The 18488-nt window shown below is 45.3% G+C and overlaps 2 protein-coding genes across 13 annotated transcripts in view; both read left to right on the top strand.

Moving 5' to 3' along the window:
- EIF1AX (eukaryotic translation initiation factor 1A X-linked) overlaps positions 1-18488 on the top strand; it is a 396407-nt gene that overhangs the window by 88075 nt on the left and 289844 nt on the right. The gene's annotated exons all lie outside the window — the stretch shown is intronic.
- The window catches only part of MAP7D2 (MAP7 domain containing 2), a gene marked incomplete at both ends in the record, with an annotated part of 52096 nt that overhangs the window by 4685 nt on the left and 28923 nt on the right, over positions 1-18488 (top strand). For 3 of the 12 annotated variants that reach the window (XM_082864216.1, XM_082864214.1, XM_082864212.1), the window contains 4 exons: positions 3651-3762; positions 6809-6919; positions 13977-14107; positions 15712-15839. In XM_082864216.1, the coding sequence (XP_082720342.1) occupies positions 3651-3762; positions 6809-6919; positions 13977-14107; positions 15712-15839 (482 nt within the window). Of the gene's footprint in view, positions 1-3650; positions 3763-4609; positions 4709-6808; positions 6920-8784; positions 8908-13952; positions 14108-15711; positions 15840-18488 lie in introns of all 12 variants that reach the window. The other 9 variants (XM_082864210.1, XM_082864208.1, XM_082864218.1 and 6 more) reach the window with 5 other exon arrangements.

Below are 18488 nucleotides of genomic sequence, written 5' to 3'. Positions count from 1 at the left end.
TGCTCTCAGAGGGCACTGGCTGGCATGGGGCATGGTGATTACGTGGCTTTCTGGCCAGATGTGGACGTCTGTTTGCAGGGAGAAGGGCCCTCCACGGAGCCCTGCTTAGGACCATTTGGGGGCTTGTCCCCATGCTGTCATCCCCAGAACACATGTAGTAAGGGCAGTGGGAAAGGCACAGTCAGCCCTCCACTCCTGCCTGAGACAGTTGTCTGGGTAACAGTGGCCAGGCCAAGCCCTGCTGGAGGCCTTTCATACTGCTCGGCCAGCTCAGTGCATGCCCTTGGTCGTGGATCTCCTCTAAGTTCATCCAGGCAGGTCTAGGGCCAGAGCTCAAGGGGTCAAGGGTGAGTTGCCCTCATTCCTTCCTTCCACTAAGCCCCACCCAATAGAGGATATTCTAGGGACAATAATCTGCGTTGCCCTTTCCCCCTCCTCTGTTGATCATCAGATGATCCTGAGGAGAGCCAGAACTTGGCAGGAATTGCAGTATGCAGTATGCAGCTGTGATATTTATTAACACCGTTCTTCTGATGTGATTGAACTTTCTCGCACACGCTCTCTCACGCTCAGCCTTTCCTCTAACCAGTGGTTCTCAGCAGCATCCCAGCACCAGCAGCACCCGCATCTCCTGGGAACTTACGAGGAATGCATTGTCAGCACGTTCACCTCAGACCCGCTGACTCAGAAACTTTGGGGGCGGGGCTCAGCAACTGGTGATTTAACAAACCCTCCAGGTGATTCTGATGCAGACTCACTCCCATTTGAGAACTAGTGCTCTAAACTGCCATGTTAGCAATCCTCCTCTTCAAACCTAGATTCAGTTAGCACTGGTTAAGGACTTACTATGCTAGTTGTTATCTTGTCGACTTGAATGATCTATAATATAGGTAATATCATACCCATTTTATAGACAGGGGAACCGATGCCCAAGGATGACATTAAACGATTAACTCAGGGTCATGGGACTAAGTAGCAGGCAGAAGTGGGATTTGAATTCACATCTGCTGATTCCAAACTAGGATTCTTTGCATTCCATCACATGAAGGAACAGAAAGATACACACACATGCTAGGTAATACGGGACTATATGGGACTAACCTCTAATAAGAGTGAAGTGAACCAGTTTTGGTTTTGACATGTTTGAAACATCCCATTCTGACAGCTTGGGTTTTATAAGTTCCCTTACCGTAGAGCTTGGTTACCGCCTATTTTTAATCATCTCTCCAAAAGTGGGTGACACAGAGTGACTGTGTCTTCTCTCAGGGATAGCATCATTTTCGTAAGTCTACGTACAGTTCAAAGGAATAAATCTCTAATGGTAGAATTTGGAGCAGCTCAGTGGGTTAGGGGTAGATGACAGAGGTATTTTTTCTAAAGGTAACCGAAAGGCTCAGGAGTAGGTCTGGCTTTGGATGAACATTCCCTTAAAACTATGCCCCTAGATAGCTATTCAGTGATTCGGTTGGCCGTGAGTCTTGGTGTTCTTTGTTCTCATTGTCTCCTAGTAGATGAAGGACTTTTTTTTTTTTAATAAATTTATTTTTTATTTATTTATTTTTGGCTGCATTGGGTCTTCGTTGCTGTGAGCGGGCTTTCTCTAGTTGCAGCGAGCCGGGGCTACTCTTCATTGCGGTGCGTGGGCTTCTCATTGCAGTGGCTTCTCTTGTTGCATGCAGAGCACGGGCTCTAGGCACACGGGCTTCAGTAGCTGTGACACGCGGGCTCAGTAGTTGTGGCCCGCAGGCTCTAGAGCACAGGCTCAGTAGTTGTGGCGCACAGGCTTAGTTGCTCTGTGGCATGTGGGATCTTCCCGGACCAGGGCTCGAACCCATGTCCCCCGCATTGGCAGGCGGATTCTTAACCACTGCGCCACCAGGGAAGCCCAAGGACTGTCTTGTGAGGTCTTTCTGACATGTAGGCAATCTCCCATAACCCACTCAATACTAAATTCACTCTGAGGTGAAAGATTTCAACACTTAAATTAGGTCATTGGTGGGAGGGAGGGGATATGGGGATATATGTATATGTATAGCTGATTCAGTTTGTTGTACAGCAGAAGCTAATACAACATTGTAAAGCAATTATACTCCAATGAAGATATAAAAAAAATCAGGTCATTGGTTAAATAATTGATGTTAAATCCATATAAAGGAATACTATCGAGCCCCAGTCTAGAGTGATCAGACTTCAGTCCTCAAATAGTCAAGAAGTTCTAGTTCCTCCAAGCCCTCATCTTTTCTCAGACAAACCACTGGGGCTGGCTGTCAGAATTTAATGGGCCAGGGTCTTGAGAACAGGATTCTGCCAGGACATGCACACTCATGATTGTAGAGTCTCAGCCAAAAACTAGAGCGCAGTTAATAGCAAATACAAACCTGAGACTTACAGGAGGAAAGAAATCCCCTTTCTGCTCACAGGTCCCTGGAGAAGCTGTCTTTTAGCAAAGCGCTATTCGGAGGAAAAATTATGCAGAGGAGGCTGAGATGTGGAGAATGCTCATCTCATCCCTCTGGTGTGGACAAAAGGGATAGATCCAGGCACCTCCTAAGTGACCTTTTTGTGTTTCTAGTGAGTGAAATAAAGGAGCCTTTCCCCGATCCTTAAGTCACGGTCACTCAGTTGGTGCTGCCCTAAATTAATTTTGCTTGCTTGTTTATTTAAGCCATGAGAAAATAGCATCTTTTTGTTTTGAAGTTGGGCTAGGATTAGCCCAGTTCCTGCAGCACCTCAGGGTGGGGTTTTATGAGGGTGAAAAGGTGTCTGTGTAACCGCTTACCCTGTGGGCCTTCTCCAGTGGAGGCAGGGAGCGGATTTGGTATTTGCAGTGTCATTGCAGTGCCAGGGAAAGACTTGCCAGCCATCAGGCCCAACTTTATGAAAAGAACAATTTGGTGAATACAGGGGAGTGCTTTTGATAAATGCTCTGTTAGGAGAGAAGCCTGGTGGTTTTTCTCTTCTGGCTAAAAACTGTTTAGTTCTTCCTCCCTCCCCCCCGCCCCCCCCCCCCCCCCCCGCGTCTAGCTCTGAGAATGCATAGATGCTTGATTTTGTGGACAGAAGTTTCTCTACTTTTCTCTCTTGAATTTTGAAATATGCAGTATTATCCCCAGATACTACGTAGCAGAAAAGTGTTATAATGTAGAAAACAATTAATTCCCCTTTAAGACGTTCTAAGAGGAAAATGGGACTTTGCAAAATGGACTTCAAAGTCATGGTGTATCCCCCCAAAAAGTTATGCTTAAGGCTATTAAAATTCAAATTATATTTCGGTTTACTCAAATCATAGTCCTCGATGCTTGTCAACAAGAGAGGATGCAGTTGGTTCTAGAGCACAATTCCAGTTCTACTGGATGGGACAGGCCTCAAGGAGTTAATGCTTGTCTGGCATTATTCTTAAACAAATCAAGGCCTGGCTGCGGAGAGGGAAGAGGTGCTGGGGCTGGGAGCCAGCACTAGCCGCCTTGTTTACTCTCCGCCCACTAAGAAGGCGCTGGCGTGGTGGGGAGAGCACGAGTGCCTGGGTTTTGGATGCTGAGCAGAGAGACCCGTCTGGTGACTCACCCCCCCCACCCCCACCCGGCGCGGAGGTGCAGCAGTGCCGCGGGGCTGGGTGGTTAATCTCGCTCTCTCTTGCGTGAACCGGGCAGGAGCGGCTGGAGGCGATGATGCGCAGGTCCCTGGAGCGCACACAGCAGCTGGAGCTGAAGAAGAAGTGCTCGTGGGGAGCATCACTGGCCGCGGGGCCCGGAGGACGCGATGGTGAGTGAAGGGCTGTCCCTGCATCGCAGGGCCCGGTGGGGAGATCTTGGGGCAGGAGGGAGATCACGGGCAGACTGGCACCCGCAGGATCTGGGGGATGCTTTGCAGCGATCTGCAGGTACCTTTTTCGGATGTGATGTTTAAAGCTGCCAAGCTTCCTGTGTATGCATTTCTTGCGAAGGGGATCTGTTCATTATTCTTGCTCACAAACAGCAGTTGATACAGTAACTGGGCTTTGAGGTAAAACAAAAGAAAAACAAAGAAAATGAATGTAGAGCCTGGTTAACCGGATCCACCTAGCAAGCCCAGAGGTAACCTAATTTCAGGGAAGGTCAATGACAGTAGGCTCAGTCATGGCTGCAGCATGACGGGGAAAGGCTGAGCAGCAGTAACCCCCCTAAAAGGAGCTGGGGTTCTTCCCTCCACATTATTTATTTTTGTTGCTCTTTCAGTTTTGTTTTAAGGTGACTGATTTATTTCATTATCCAGTTCATACTCATCTTTAAATTTTCAAATGTTTAATGTATGGATTGTTACTAGTCCCTGGGTGCTTTTGCCCTCTTTTTAGTGTCTTTTCTGTGTCTGCCATTCTGTTATGCAGGAGCTGTATACCAGCTCTTTCTGAGAGCAAATGCGTTTACATGAGTGGTACGGTTTCTTGGCTTTGCTGTATTGTGCTTTTAACCTTTTGTCAGTGAATATACTTTTCTTTTCTTTTTTTTTTGAGACGTCAACAACCCATCTCAGTTACTTTTTCTAATTTCCTAATAGAAACTAGAGTCAACCAGAAATTGGGACTTTTTTCTTTTACCTGTCTTTGCTCTGATTTTTTTTTTTTGCCGTGTAGGTGAATCAGGAAATACCCCACCCCCTCCTCTAGGTTTAGCAGCCAGCACCCTCCCTCCGGACCCAGGGACCACTGCCGCCGCCGCTGAGTCCACCAACGGTACATCCGAGCATCACTGTGCCATGGCATTTTGTGATGACTGTCCCGGTCACCCTCCTCCATCACTGTGTCTGTCTCAAGCACTTTTACAATTGATTTCTTAGTCTGACCCCTTAGAACTTTTTTCTAGAAAGTGAATGACATGCCCATATTTCTTTGTTCGTCATCGTGGAGCGTGCATGCCTTACATCCTAGTACCCTGGAGACATGTCATCTTTAGCTCACTAACTTCTGCCTTGAAAATCTTGTCAGTGTTTGGCTTCTGTGCATTTAGATCTTCAACGCTCTCATGTATCATTGGTTTTTAGGCCTTAAGTAGTAGGGTATTTCAATCACTTCTGGTTACCAGAACCTATAATTACACGGAGTTCTGGGTATTAATGTGATGGATTCCTGGAGAGGTGTTTGAGTTTACCAGTACTAACACTGTGAATCCAAACAAGGAGATAAATTGGCTTTGTTCTTGACTTCCTCTCTCTAATAGGCTCTCTGTTTCGTATACAGGCCTGGGAAATTCTTAGGGTCTAGGTCAAGAATAGAACTAGCAAAACCTTGTTCCCATTTAATAGTGACTTTAGAAATTCAACCCATCTTTGACTGGTAAAGAAAAAACAAGATGTAAAAGGGATACAATATTTCCCAGCCACCCAGAGGGTCAAATTATAGCATTAGGAATAAATATCCTTGGTCTCCAGCATTTCTTTGACAAAGAGTAATTTTTATTGGCGTTGCTGAGTAGCAGAGACTTTGCCGCCTGGGCCGCGTTCACTGTCATATGGGCACTGGCCTTCCCCCAACAGAGAGGGGCAGGTAGAGTTGATAATGACACCTTGGGAATCGTACCCAGGGCCCTGGGACAGGGTGAGGTGAGTGTGGTACTCGACTGGAGCACTTAGTTTAAGGGAGTGGCAGAAATCTCAGTAATCAAGATAAAAGCATATTTTAATCAAAACTAATGAAGAACAATCTGTGATGAACAAAATATTGAATTTGCAAAGACCAGTACCATGCTGAGCCATATCGGAGCCTGAGGCAAAGGGGGAAATGTGTACCCCTAGAGACATGGTTTTATGTAATTTCTAATGGTTATTTTTCCCAGAACATTAAAATACTCAAACTGAAACATTGAAAAGTAGGTGTATGAAAACTCATACCATTTTAAGTTTAAATATTTTATTTATACCCAAACAGACTGTATGATAATTTTACTTCAGTCTAAGTTATTTAAAAGTTATTTAGGGTCATCACTTGGTCAGGAGAAATTGTCAAACATGACACTTCTCTCATTTGAAAACAAGGTGAGTAGAAGAGTAGATTTTGAAAATATTGTTGATGAGTTTGCTGCCTTTAGAGCTGGGGCCACACATCCTTCCTTTTGCCTCAAGCTCGGTTGTGGCTTGGCTGGCACCGTCAGCACCTCTCGGGTTGCTGCAGTCGTTTCATTTAGAAGCCCGTCTGAGATAACGGTGGGAAATTAAGAGTACCAAACCCAGGACCACATTTTAAAATCCTAACCATAAACAGTCATAGCCTTTGAGAAAGGGCCATTGTGACCCCATCTCTTGATAAAAGGAAGAAACCAACTGCTAAAGGTTGTTCTGCTTTAAATACAGCTCCTTGCTTTACAAATTACTTCCCTCTGCAACCTGAGCTCTAGATAACCTCAGAAAAAGTCCGGTTTCAGCTCCCCCAGTCTCAGTCAGATCGTAGAACATTTTGCAGTGGTGCTTTGTCTCTGGGTCCAGGTTGGTTTTGTTTTTGTGTGGTCTGAATTGACTTAAAAGTCCCTGGACACAAGGAAAGGGTTGGCTGGTGGGATTAGCATGGCTTTAGTTGAACAGCTGAGTGAGGTTGAACATTTGGAATCAAAGAGAAACACAAAGTTGAGCAATAGAAGAGAAGAACTTGCTTCAGATGGATGGCTGCTGTGGCCCGGGCGTTCCCAGACGTGCCAAGTGGAGGGCAGGGAGCTGGAAGCAGTGTGCTGTGCCACAGTGGTTTTGGAGGCGTGTGGATGAGGACAGGAAGAACACTTTGGGAAATGTGTTTCTTAGTCTAGAGTGGTGTGAATACCAATGTCTTTAATGCATTTCTCTGCAGCATGTGACAAACTTTCAACATCAACCATGAATTTGCCAAAGCAGACGGAGCCTCCCATGAGTAAGCGCCTGTCTTCATCCACCGCGACAATGTCCTATTCCCCAGACCGAGGCAAGTGAACGTGTAGACCTGGTCTCTCCAGTTTTCTTCTTTCTAGTGTGAGCGTGTTAACGTCGGTCTTTGGGAGAGCCCCTCTTGAGCCTTCTGCAAATAGCCCCATTCTCCTAGCCTTGCGATCTGTGTGTGGGAGCCCCAGGGCCTCACTAATGGGACTTTGGAAAGTGGCAACGCGCTCTTCACAACCAGGTCATTGTTGAATAGGGACAGGAGTTCATGCTATGCTCCCAGTCTGAAAGAGATTTCCATTTTCCACAGTGCATGTAGACGTTATCCAGGCCTGGGGTTAATTGACCAGTGGGCAGATGTGACTGTTAAAAAAGTAGCTGCCCAGTTATTGGTGCGATATTGTTGATTAGCCAGAAACAGCGGGATTGATGAGGCAGAGGTACGTGGGAGACTTAGATATGTGAAAAAAATGGGGCTCTGCTCTTGTCTGTGGTTTGTAAGCCTGCCTGTTTCTCTTTTGAAAACAGAAGTTCAGAACTAATATGAAATCTTTAAAAGGGCAAAAGGATGGGTGGCCTTTTCTGGCGCTCTGTTTTGAGGTGAGAGATGGTATGTATAGGACGGGTGCCAGTTCCAGAAACTGAATAGATATAAAACCAGCCGTGTTCTAATGGAGGCTCAGAGAAGGCACTAAAAGTCTGAATTGCTACCTTTCAGAGTCTGTAGGTTAAGGAAGGGAGGGAAGCTCTCCATGCATTAAATGCGTATCTTAAAGCATCCCTGAAGAAGTGTCAGGTGCCAGTGGAGTATTTAAAACATCGAGTCATCACCGGGGGTGAGCAGGAGGATGTTTGTGACTCTGAAGAGGCCAGTGTGCATTCCTGGTCTTTTGCCACTGGCTTTGACCTTGCACCTCCAGCACAGAGGTCTGTCATGTGTGTCAGAGACCCCGTAAGGGTCAGTGTTGAAGCTCGCTGATGCAGTTCATGGGTAAGCGCTGGAAACCTTGAATTAACTAGGAGCTGAATGAGAAAACATCTGCATGCTTTTAATTCTGTATAGCTGTTCCATCTGTGAGTATATCCCATAGGTTTTCATTAATTCATATGGTTACAAGTTGATGTTAAATTCATATTTGCATTGATTAATGTGTAAAGATAATCAGTATGTTATTATATATTGTTGGCAACTGAATTATCTGCTTGTGGATTAGTAGTTGAAAATTTGAAATTCCCAAGCCATTTACTGGCTAGTGGATACCCAAAGAAGACGAAGTCATTGAAAAGTTAATCCATTATCATATAATATGTTCCGAAACCATCAAAATAACATTTCAGTCACTGAATTTTAGATTATGGATACTGCTACTTCCATTAAAGCTGATAATTAGTTGGCTATTTTTTTTTTAATGTTTCTGATTTAATTTTTGCCCTTACTTGCTTGGGAAAAGTATGAAAGGATGCATATCTCTACATTAACAAAATCAGTGTGTTATGAAATATTTCCTGACAGAGGGCCTAAAACAAGTGTTTTGTAGGAGTAATCTTTTTTTCCAATGTTAGATCTACTTGGTGAGTAAATGGTTTCTTGAGTCCATATGACATCTTGGAATACGGGCTAATTCTCTTCGGGTGATACAGGTGATACGCTAATTCTGTAATAGCATGTTGAATGAATTCTGGCACCCCAAGAGAAGTAACACACTCTCCCAAGCTCTAAATGACACAGCGTCTGTTTTCTTTTACTATGACAAGCTCCAAAGCCATCCTTTGCTACAATATTTTTTTCTTTCCACATTCGTTCTGCCACCCAAAAGTTGATTTGCATCATGCACTGTGTTGTTTTAGGCATTTTATTTTGTTTTGTTTTAATTTCGCTTTTTAAAATTTTCATTTGATTCCGTCCCTCAGCTCATCGCACGCACCTTAGTCCCATGGAAACCTTTCTTGTTATGCGACTGTTGACACCCACACAGGCTTCTTTAGCCAGAAGCAGAAGTGCACTCATGCTCTCTGAGCAGGCCAGTCACTCAGGTAAAAGAGGCCAAGCTGGTGACACTGAGGAAAATGCCCCAAATGGTATTGGTTGGCCTTTGAGTTATTCCTGAACTGTTGTATCTTGCTTCACATTTGTTGGCTTCATGAAATGTCTTCTGTGGTTAATAACGTTTCCTACCCACCACTGTTTTACTGTTGCTGTATTTCTTTTCTCTCAAGTGTCACGGAGGTGAGTAAATTATTTTATGAGTGAGGGCCTGTGGATTAGGGGAAAAAAATCCATCTCATGAGCTATGGCGGTTAGTAGACTTTTTTAAAAAGACGGTTTGGTAAAATAGCCTATAAACTGCAATCTCAGAAGTCCCATAACCAGCTCTACCACTTACTAGCTCTTACCACTTTGGGTGAGTTAATTAACCTCTCTAAGCCTCAGTTTCCTCATCTCTAAAGTGGACTTATTTTAAATTGTCATGAGGATTAAATGAGATAGCACAATGATGGACACAGAACAGGTATCTAGAGCCTCACTACTCAAGGGGTGGTCCATGGACCAACAGCGTTGGTATTACCTGGGAGCTTGTAGGAGGGTGGGCTCTCAGGCCCCGCCAGACCTACACACTGAAGTCCAAGAAACAGTGGGCCACACCGTCAAAACCCTTCCTTGACGAAAGCAGATCAGACCATCATGGCAAGTTTAATGGGGACCAAAAAAAAAAAAAAAATTAATGGGCACTAGTTTTCCCTGTGAGTTTTGCAAGGGAGTAATGCCGTGTCCACATTAGGGCATGTCTGGTCTCCGTGTCAGTTCCCAAGATATAGTGTATTCAGTGAGATAACATATAGATGACATATTGTCCTCTACCTAGTTATATCTGTTTCCAAGTAGTTGTGCTGTTTCTGCAGAGAATATATACAAATGGCCAATAAGCGCATGACAAGATGCTGAACATCCTTAGTCATTAGAGAAACGCAAATCAAAACCATAATGAGATACTACTTCCCACTACTAGGATGGCTAAAATTCAAAGAAAAAAAGGATAATACAGTTGACTCTTGAACAATTTAGGGGTTGGGGGTACCAGCCCGCCTCAGTCAAAAATCTGCATTTAACTTTATAATCAGCCCTCTGTATACTTGGTTCCCTATCCGCAGATTCAACCAGCCACAAATAGTACCGTAGTATTTACTATTGAATAAAATCTGCGTGTAAGTGGACCCATGCGGTTCAAACCTGTGTTGTTCAAGAGTCAACTGTAATATGTATTGGCGAGGATGTGGGAGAAATTGTAACCTTTATACACTGCTGGTGGGAACGTAAAATGGGCAGCTGCCTTGGAAAACAGTCTGACAAGTTTTTCAAAATGTTAGAGTTACCACATGAACCAGCAATTCTGCTCTTTGGTATAGAGTCAGGGAAATTGAAAACATACACAATGAAGTATACAAGTATTCTCAGCAGCATTATTCAGATTAGCCACAATGTGGAAACAGCCCAGATATCCAACAACAGATGAATGGATAAACAAAATGTGTTTATCCATAAAGTGGAATATTATTCAGCTATAAAAAGGAATGAATTACTGATACATGCTACATGATGAACCTTGAAAACATTACGTTCAGTGAAAGAAGCCAGGCAGAAAATGCCACAAGTTTTATGATTCCATTTTTATGAAATGTCTGGAATAGACAAATCCAGAGAGACAGTAAATAAGTGGTTACTAGGCACTAGGGGAGGGGGAAGAGGAGTGAGTGCTTAATGGGAACAGGGTTTCTTTTGGGGGTGTTGAAAATGTTCTGGAATTAGACTGTAGTTATGGTTGCACAACCTTGTAAATATGCTAAAAACCACTAAATTGTACACCTTTATGGTGTATGAATTCTATCTCAAACAAATACAAAATTCCTGGCAAGTAGGAAGTACCCCCATTTTGAGAATGAGAAATGTGGCAGGAGGAGCTCTCCCAGGCTCGATGATTCTCCAGGAGAGCTCAGAGCTATGATTTATTACAGCAAAAAGCTGCAGAGCAAAATCAGCGAAGGGAAAGGGTACATGGAACAAAGTCCAGAGAAGACCGGGCACAGGCTCCCGGCGTCCTCTCCCAGTGGAGTCACACAGGACACGTTCCCCCAGCAATGAATTAGCACATGTATGAAGTGTTGCCAACCACAGAAGCCCATTAGAGACACAGTGCCCAGAGTTTGTAGTGGGGGCTGGTCACGTGCGCACCCCCTGCCAGGTACGTACCCAAATTCCAAACTCAGAAGGAAAGCAGGTGTTCAGCGTAAGTCATGTTGTTTGTACAAACAGCTTAGGCACCGTGAGCCACTCTTACCAGTTAACGGTGGGAACTCTGCCCAAATCCAAGTTCCCCGATGCCGGGGCCAGCGTGGTAAGCAGGCCTTTCCAGGGAAAGCAGTTAGGCCTGCTGTGTTTTTTCTGTTATTCTCTGCACAGTTCACCCCCTTGGTCCTTGGCCACGGTGTCTTTACAGCAGAATTATTACCAATAGGAGCTCGTATAGCAGGCTGAGGCCAACCTACCGTGTGGATCTCACTTATGCCATGTAGGGGTGCTGGACTTAGACAGTTAAGACACAGACCAGTCACCATCAAGGTCTGTCTTAGAAAGCCAGCTGGCTTCCTCTGTAAGTTTCCATATGAACCTCTTCTACCTGGCCTGAGGCATCAATTCAGGCCCAGCCAGCGCTGGGCAGTAAGATGAAGCTGGCCCAAAGCCATCCAGGGCTGAGGCAGTGTCGTGATGGTACAAGTACAGTCCCCGAGAGCACACATGTCCCCTGGAAACAGAGTTTATGATGTTCGGGCACCCCACGCAGGATGTGCATTGGGCAGGCAGTCCAGGCTCACAGGGCCCCCAGCTCTCAGTCCTTGCTTTCAGAGGCACTGCCTGATGCAGTCCATTCTAAACAGTTCTGCAAGCGACACTGGCTTCATCTCCGGCCGAGCGTGGACTGTGTGTGGAGGTGTTGAGCGGGGACTGCGCAGGAGCTGGCCTGCCCCTGCCGTCTCAGGTCACGCTGTCACCTGCAATCTGTGTGAATCTGAAGCGCTGGCAGCAGCTTGCAAAGGCAGTGTGGTTTTCCTTCAGCAAGAAGGGAGAGTTCCCAGAAACAGTTCTGGAAGAGAAAGATTGTGAATGCCCCTCCCCTGGCCCTCCCCTGCACCACTCCAGTGGGGCTGGGTTTTGTTGTTTTTCTCCATGGTTATCAGCATGCCCCTTTCCATAATCACAACTTTACATTTTCTCAGTCTTCCTCTAACATGGACCTTTCATCTGGAAGGGTTGAATGCAAGAAGGACAAGAGCATTTTTATTTTAAAAGAATGTGTCCAACTTAAGCAGAATGACACATCATGCTCAGAAACTGGGACAAAATCCTGAACTTTCAAAAAATTTCAAACTAGGTTTGCATCACCCCCCCCCGTCTCTTCCATCCTCTTCATTTATCCAGTGAGCAGCCTAGAAAAGATCGGTCCCTTTTCAGGGACAGGTGCATTGAACAAGTTGCCTTTCTGAGGTGTGCGTAGCAGGAGAAGGGCAAGGGAAGTAGAGTCAGGCTCTCGGTCCGTTGTTAACAAACCGTAGCCAATCTGGAAAGTCAAACACCAGACGTCTTGTCTCGTCAGCAGTGGTGCATCCCCCAGAGTGGGTTGAGCCTGCTCGTCGAGGTGGACGGAGGGGTCACACTCCCTTGAGTGCCCTTTCCCAGCTTGCAGCTCTGGCAGGAATTACAAGTTAGAAATGCAGTCAGGCTCCACATCAGAAGTCGAGAGCCCACCAGCAGTTCCGTGTCGGATGGTCCCATCAGAGAACGAGCCCTTTCCTGTGTGCATTTGTCTGTGACCCGGATGGTCCAGCCAGCATCTGTGATGTTTTCTCAGGTTAGGGCCCCACGGAGGGGTGTTCTGTATCTACAGTGGTTCCGGGTTGATTTTTAAAACTTCAAAAGTGTGTTTCTGTCTGGAGATTGCCTCTCTTTTTACAACTCCCTTTCCCCAGAGACTCCATTATGCAAAAATCACCAGGTATGGAGGCTTGTTCTGGTTCCACTAGTCAGAATTTAAATTCCAGCCAAGCCACTGGTGGTAAAAAAACAAGGAGGTTGTGTCCCACTTCCACTTGGAGGAGAAAGTGAAAACTAAAGGCATCACCTGGGCTGCACTCTTCCCCTCACTTAAGCCAGCATGGCCAAAAGCAGCCGGAGGATGGAGCAAGCCAGCACTTGGAGTTCCACGGGTCATCTTCAGATGGCTGCGGTTTCCTCTGGTGGGGGCTCCGTAGCCAGCAGGCATCAGTGGGTCGTCATCCTCCACCCCTTTCTCCTTCCTTTTACCAAACATCAGGGAATCAGGGTCTTTCTCAGGATTCCTGCTTCTGACGCCAATTGTGTCAGGGGTCCCCAAGACCACCCCGGGTTCAGTGATTCTCTAGGAGGATTCAGAGGACTCAGCATGTGGTGGCGCTCGTAGCTGAGATGTTCCAGCGGAAGGCCGCACAGCACAATCAGCTGGTCACGTAGGCAGCCCCTGCCAGGCACATACCACACTCAGACTCAGAACAAGAAAGCAAGATCAGTCATGTTGTTTGTATAGACAGCTTAGGCGCAGTGAGCTACTCATCAGTTAATGGTGAGAACCCTCCTGAAATCCAAGTTTCCAGATGCTTACAAGGGTCAACCTTGTGAACATGCCCTTCCAAGGACAGCAGTCAGGTCTGCTATGTTAACTGTCTCCTGTACAAGGAAATTGACATTTAGAGAGGTTAAGTCACCTACCCAAGGTGATCCAGCTATTAGGTGATGGTGCTAGGTTCATCTGGCTCCAAAGCCCAGACTTTGAACTCCTGAAATGAACTGGACTCTTGAGCATTGCGTATGGGGGTCTTTTAAGATACGGTCTATTCTGTGTACACTAGAAAAAGTGTGGTGGTATTTTGAGAATGTGGATTGCCCGTGTCACATTTTAACAGAAATGTGGTGTTCTTCCCAACCCTCTGTTCCCCCTACTTTTTCCGTCTATGCTCCCTGTGTCTCTGGGTTTTATACTGTAACTCTCTAGTATCCCATGCCTGTCCTCGTGTAGCTCCTGCTGGCCCCCTTAAATCTTCCTACAAGTCTTCTCCCACTCGAAATGCCGAGAAGAAGAAGACGACATCTACATCTGGCGTAGGAGATGCTGGGAAAGGAGCCCCTGCAGGAGCGGAGGCCTCTCCGGTAGGTTTATACCCACTCGCCCCTCAGGACTGGTTTATCTGACAGTGTGATTACTCCCTGCACTTGACCTGGGGTCTATTTCCATCTATCTCCAGGGACTGCTCAAGGGGCAGATTTGGTTTAAAACTGCACCCAACCTTTGAAAATCATTTAACTTTTTGCACCCTCCTAAATCTTAGTGCCTTGGAACAGATTCCTAAAGCCCTTGTCCTCGTTATAGCCTGTCCTCCAGAGGACGGGCGTCAGAAGGAATGTTCCGAGTGCCCTTTCTCTGCTTCTTTAAGGATGTCTGATTCTGGGCCAGTCTTGCCTCTACAGGCAACTAGAACTGAAGTTCTAGGTCAACCTTCATCCACAGCAGTGGGCTTTAAACATTTTTGTCGTCATGGTAACACTATCAGTAAGGCAGATGTTGAGCAGGTACCCCCGATTGTGTAGATTTGTTTAGAAGTTATACATGCCATACTACTTCCGTTAGTTACACTTGCTATGTAACAAATTACCCCAAACCTTAGCAGCTTAAAGCCAATGTTTATTACCTCACTGGTTCTTTGGGTCAGAAATTGAGGATGGCTTAGCTGCTTAGTGCTTCTGGTTCAGGGTCTCTCATGAGGGTGTGGTCAGGATGGCAGCCAGGGCTGCAGTCGTCAGAAAGCTTGGCTGGGGCTCTTCCAGGACAGCTCACTCACGTGGCCGTTGGCAGGAGGCCCCAGTTCCTTACTGCATGGACCTCTCCAGACAGCTGCTTGAGTGTCCAGATAACATGGCAGCTGGCTTCCCCTAGAGCAAGAGATCAGAGAGAGAGAGAGAGACCAAACCCACGCTTGAGGAGAAGGGAACTGAGCTCCACCTGTTAAAGCAAGGAGCATCAAATGACATCCGGACTCATTTTAAACACCACATTACCATTGGGCATTTATTTTATAACACCATATTTATTTTTTTAATCCAGTGTGATCCCAAGGTTCTCACAGGAGAAGTGAATGTTTCAGACCCTAGGGTTTTACTGCTGGGTGGATTCCTGTGGAAGGGGCTAATGTATGTAGGCATGGGGGCTGCGTGAGGATTTGCTGCGGAAAATCACAATAGGGAGAGAAGGGGACCACCGTTGCAGACTGCCTGCCGCGGGCCAGTCACAGAGGCCCATGTGAGGCAGGCCATGGGGAAGACATAGAGGGATGGAGGGGTTGCAGTCCCCGTTAAACTGCGTACACTGTTAGGGTCCCCAGCTCCCTGTCTTGCACCCACCTATAGCTTTTTTTTTTTTTTAATAGTGATTGTATATCTTGGTACTCGTTCCAGCTTCTATATGTCCGGGACCATAATCTGGTTCCATTGTTAGCTTTTTGTAAGATAACAAGGAGAAGGCGGTCTTTGTGTTTTAAGGCTGAGGGGTTTTTTGTTTTTTTTTTTTAACTGAATGACCTAAATATGATGACCCCCTGGTGCTTCTCTGCAAAGATTCCCATTGTGAGAAGCAGTATAGCTCCGTATGGTTCCTTCTGAAAGAAAGCTGTGCATTGCTTCTATCTGGGGTATTTTTAGAAATTGTAGAAGTAATGGCAGTCATGGGCCATGGACGTCCTATTCTGTGTCCCCTACAGACGGAGAAGATGAAGAGGGGGCCAAAAACAACAACTTCCGTTCCCAGCGTGGGCCTCATGTCCCCTCTGAGAAGATGCGATTTTCCAGCAGGCGTTTCTAAGAGGTCGTCTTCTCCTGTGACACCCAAGTAAGCATCTTTCCCCTTCTCCATAGTCGGATGGTTAAAGCAGTTTGGGGGGCTCTGTGCCGTGTGCCTCTAGCTCCCCCACGAGGTGTGGCCAGCCCGCCGAGGTGCGCTGTGTATCTTCTAGATAAATGTTGTGCTCTTGAGGGCTTTGCTGCCTGGTAAATACTGGATTCTGATTTACCAAGATGAACCCATTCGGCGTGTTTTCTTCAGGTCCATTAGTCCCATTCTACTTTTCTGGCATTCCCCTTCTTTCTCCTTCAGCTGCACCTGGAGTGAAGTGACTGCACTGCGCTTGGGCTCTGGAGCCCCTGTGCTCCACACTCGCTCTCAGGCCCTCTCTCATTTTTTTTTTTTTTTTTTCGGTACGCGGGCCTCTCACTGCTGTGGCCTCTCCTGTTGCGGAGCACAGGCTCCGGACGCGCAGGCTCAGAGGCCATGGTTCACGGGCCCAGCCGCTGCACGGCATGCGGGATCTTCCCGGACCGGGGCACGAACCCGCCTCGGCAGGCAGACTCTCAACCGCTGCGCCACCAGGGAAGCCCCCCTCTCTCATTTTGTCTCTTTAACAGAGAGACAATAATAACTTCTCAGTCACCATCAGCTGTATGTTTTCCTAATGAAGCCAGTGAAAAACTGTGTAACTGGAAAACGAATTTACACTGTGTGACCACTGACTTAAGTCTTTAAAACATTTTACTGCTAGTAACTGACAAGAATGACTCAGTAAATAACTCATTCCAGCAGTAGAATGGAAACATGTTCAGTAGTACTGAGAGAGAAAGAGAAATATGATTTTAATTTGGAAAAAAGGAAACTCTTTATATAGAGAGAATCATATAAAACTTGTTTGGTGCATCAGTTTGGTTCAGAGAACATAGGATAATACACAGATTTAATGAACACTTGGGAATTTTTTTTCTTTTCTTTAACCTTTCTTTTAATTTTTGAATTTTATTTTATTTATTTTTTTATACAGCAGGTTCTTATTAGTCATCAATTTTATACACATCAGTGTATATATCTCAATCCCAAACTGCCCATTCATCTCCCCGCCCCCCCCTTCCCCCTTGGTGTCCATATATTTGTTCTCTACATGTGTGTCTCTATTTTTGCCCTGCAAAGTGGTTCATCTGTACCATTTTTCTAGGTTCCACATATGTGCATTAATATATGATATTTGTTTTTCTCTTTCTGACTTACTTCACTCTGTATGACAGTCTCTAGATCCATCCACGTCTCAACAAATGACCCAATTTCGTTCCTTTTTTTATGGCTGAGTAATATTCCATTGTATATATGTACCACAACTTCTTTATCCATTCGTCTGTCAATGGGCATTTAGGTTGCTTTCATTACCTGGCTATTGTAAATACTGCTGCAATGAACATTGGGGTGCATGTGTCTTTCTGAATTATGCCTTTCTCTGGGTATATGCCCAGTAGTGGGATTGCTGGATCATATGGTAATTCTATTTTTAGTTTTCTAAGGAACCTTCATATTGTTCTCCATAGCGGCTGTATCAATGTACATTCCCACCAACAGTGCAAGAGGGTTCCCTTTTCTCCACACCCTCTCCAGCATTTGCTGTTTGTACATTTTCTGATGATGCCCATTCTAACTGGTGTGAGGTGATACCTCATTGTAGTTTTGATTTGCATTTCTCTAATAATTAGTGATGTTGAGCAGCCTTTCATGTGCTTCTTGGCCATATGTATGTCTTCTTTGGAGAAATGTCTATTTAGGTCTTCTGCCCATTTTTGGATTGGGTTGTTTGTTTTTTTTTAATATTGAGCTGTGTGAGCTGTTTATATATTTTGGAGATTAATCCTTTGTCCGTTGATTCATTTGCAAATATTTTCTCCCATTCTGAAGGTTGTCTTTTCTTCTTGTTTATGGTTTCCTTGGCTGTGCAAAAAGCTTTGACGTTTCATTAGGTCCCATTTGTTTATTTTTGTTGTTATTTCCATTACTCTAGGAGGTGGATCAAAAAAGATCTTGCTGTGATTTATGTTAGAATGTTCTTCTTATGTTTTCCTCTAAGAGTTTTATAGTGTCTGGTCTTACATTTAGGTCTCTAATCCATTTTGAGGTTTTTTTTGTATATGGTGTTAGGGAGTGTTCTAATTTCATTCTTTTACATGTAGCTGTCCAGTTTTCCCAGCACCACTTATTGAAGAGACTGTCCTTTCTCCATTGTGTATCCTTGCCTCCTTTGTCATAGATTAGTTGACCATAGGTGCGTGGGTTTATCTCTGGGCTTTCTATCTTGTTCCATTGATCTCTGTTTCTGTTTTTGTGCCAGTACCATATTGTGTTGATTACTGTAGCTTTGTAGTATAGTCTGAAGTCAGGGAGTCTGATTCCTCCAGCTCCGTTTTTTTCCCTCAAGACTGCTTTGGCTATTCGGGGTCTTTTGTGTCTCCGTATAAATTTTAAGATTTTTTGTTCTAGTTCCGTAAAAAGTGCCACTGGTAATTTGATAGGGATTGCATTGAATCTGTAAATGGCTTTGGGTAGTATAGTCATTTTCACAATGTTGATTCTTCCAGTCCAAGAACATGGTATATCTCTCCATCTGTTGGTATCATCTTTAATTTCTTTCATCAGTGTCTTATAGTTTTCTGCCTACAGGTCTTTTGTCTCCCT

This window comes from Leucopleurus acutus, assembly GCF_964270905.1.
Source record: "Leucopleurus acutus genome assembly, chromosome: X".
Lineage (NCBI taxonomy): Eukaryota > Metazoa > Chordata > Mammalia > Artiodactyla > Delphinidae > Leucopleurus > Leucopleurus acutus.
Note: the sequence above shows the minus strand (reverse complement) of the source record. Positions and strands in the feature narration are given on the sequence as shown.